General features: G+C 50.4%; 1 protein-coding gene across 3 annotated transcripts in view; it reads right to left on the bottom strand.

Moving 5' to 3' along the window:
- The window catches only part of LOC119581830 (caveolin-1-like), a 30,182-nt gene that overhangs the window by 26,665 nt on the left and 2,240 nt on the right, over positions 1–1,277 (bottom strand). The window contains exon 1 of one of the 3 annotated variants that reach the window (XM_037929969.1): positions 835–988. The exons of 1 other annotated variant lie outside the window; for it this stretch is intronic. Coding sequence is in view for 1 of the 2 variants with exons in the window: in XM_037929966.1 (XP_037785894.1) it covers positions 94–151 (58 nt within the window). In the remaining variant the exon portion in view is untranslated. Of the gene's footprint in view, positions 1–93; positions 208–834; positions 989–1,277 lie in introns of those variants that run through there. One more of the 3 variants, XM_037929966.1, reaches the window with a different exon arrangement.

Here is a 1,277-nt window from a genome sequence, read left to right as displayed (position 1 = left end):
CGGCTCTCAGACCCACGTACAACCTTCCTCAGCCGAAAGGTGGCCGCGGGGAACCAGCCCGAGGAGGCCCCTCGGCCCGATCGCTTTCCTCACCGGACAAGATGTAGGTGTCAATCGAGGCGTCGGTGACGAAGGGGTCTGGCGACGGCATTTTCGGCGCTCGAGCTATGGAGTCCGTGTGCGGCCTTGCAATAACAGCAACTACTTGGCCTAATGACGACGTTCGTGCGAGGGCCCCTTCGGCCCGGAGTCACGCCATCTCGCTTGGCACAAACGCACAAACGTCTGACGTATTTAGCTTTGTGTATGTTGCTCTGACTGCATTTATGACAACGCTCTCTTTTCCCTTCGCTTCCTTAATGGCTCTCGGGCCGCTTCCAGAGCAAATAGAGAGGGTTACAGCCCTGTGCCAACACGCCAATGTGTTCGCATTCCGCAGTTAAAAGCTGCAATTTGACAAAACAATAAAAAACATATGGTCGATATCAATTACACTCGCATGTTACTGAAAGTGCAAGTTCCACCACTGGCGTAACGACAAACGAGGATACGGAAGTTGATTGATGTACAGTTCTAGACAGTCTTTACTATCGTTCTCAACCATAGCTACGCCTACATTACAACTACATTACAGCTCCGAGGGTTAGTGGGAGAGGAAGGCGTCTTGTAAGAAAATATAGCCCACGATGCCTCTATTTCTGTTCTTATAAACCCGCAAGAAGCTCTGAAATTCTAGAAAATGGATTAGAGTCTATGTGTGTGGAACTGTTGTAAGTTGCTGCCTTATATGTCTTAAAAAGCTAGTATAATAAGCAAATTCAGTGACATTCTTACCTTTCCCACAATAATGATATTAGCGCTCCAGCGATACTGTACAGTGTGGAGGGACTAGTACAGCTTTCCTTCGTGTGACTCAGAGATCACTTGACATTTAATCACAAACAAGAAAGTTGGACCAACTTAAACCTGAACTTTCATAGCGACGCTCTCGTTTCACTGTGGCCCGCTGCCGGCCAGCGCTGCCAGGTGGTGACCAACGCCCCCGGCGGTTGCCCCTGCCCCCTCCCTCCCATCATGGAGGGAAATAACTCATTCTTTTGTCCTTCCTCCTGACGCTCCGTGCCCCCTCCCCCCGCCCTACTACGCCAAGACTGATCGATAGAACAAAACATTTTTGACGCAGGTTGCGGGAGGGACTCGTGACTATTTTGTTTAAGCGAGACCGTCAATCCACCCACGATGTCATTTGCCGTGCCCCCGCGTACAGTGTGTCACAC

The sequence above is a fragment of the Penaeus monodon genome, chromosome 15 (genome assembly GCF_015228065.2).
Source record: "Penaeus monodon isolate SGIC_2016 chromosome 15, NSTDA_Pmon_1, whole genome shotgun sequence".
Classification (NCBI taxonomy): Eukaryota; Metazoa; Arthropoda; class Malacostraca; order Decapoda; family Penaeidae; genus Penaeus; species Penaeus monodon.
Note: the sequence above shows the minus strand (reverse complement) of the source record. Positions and strands in the feature narration are given on the sequence as shown.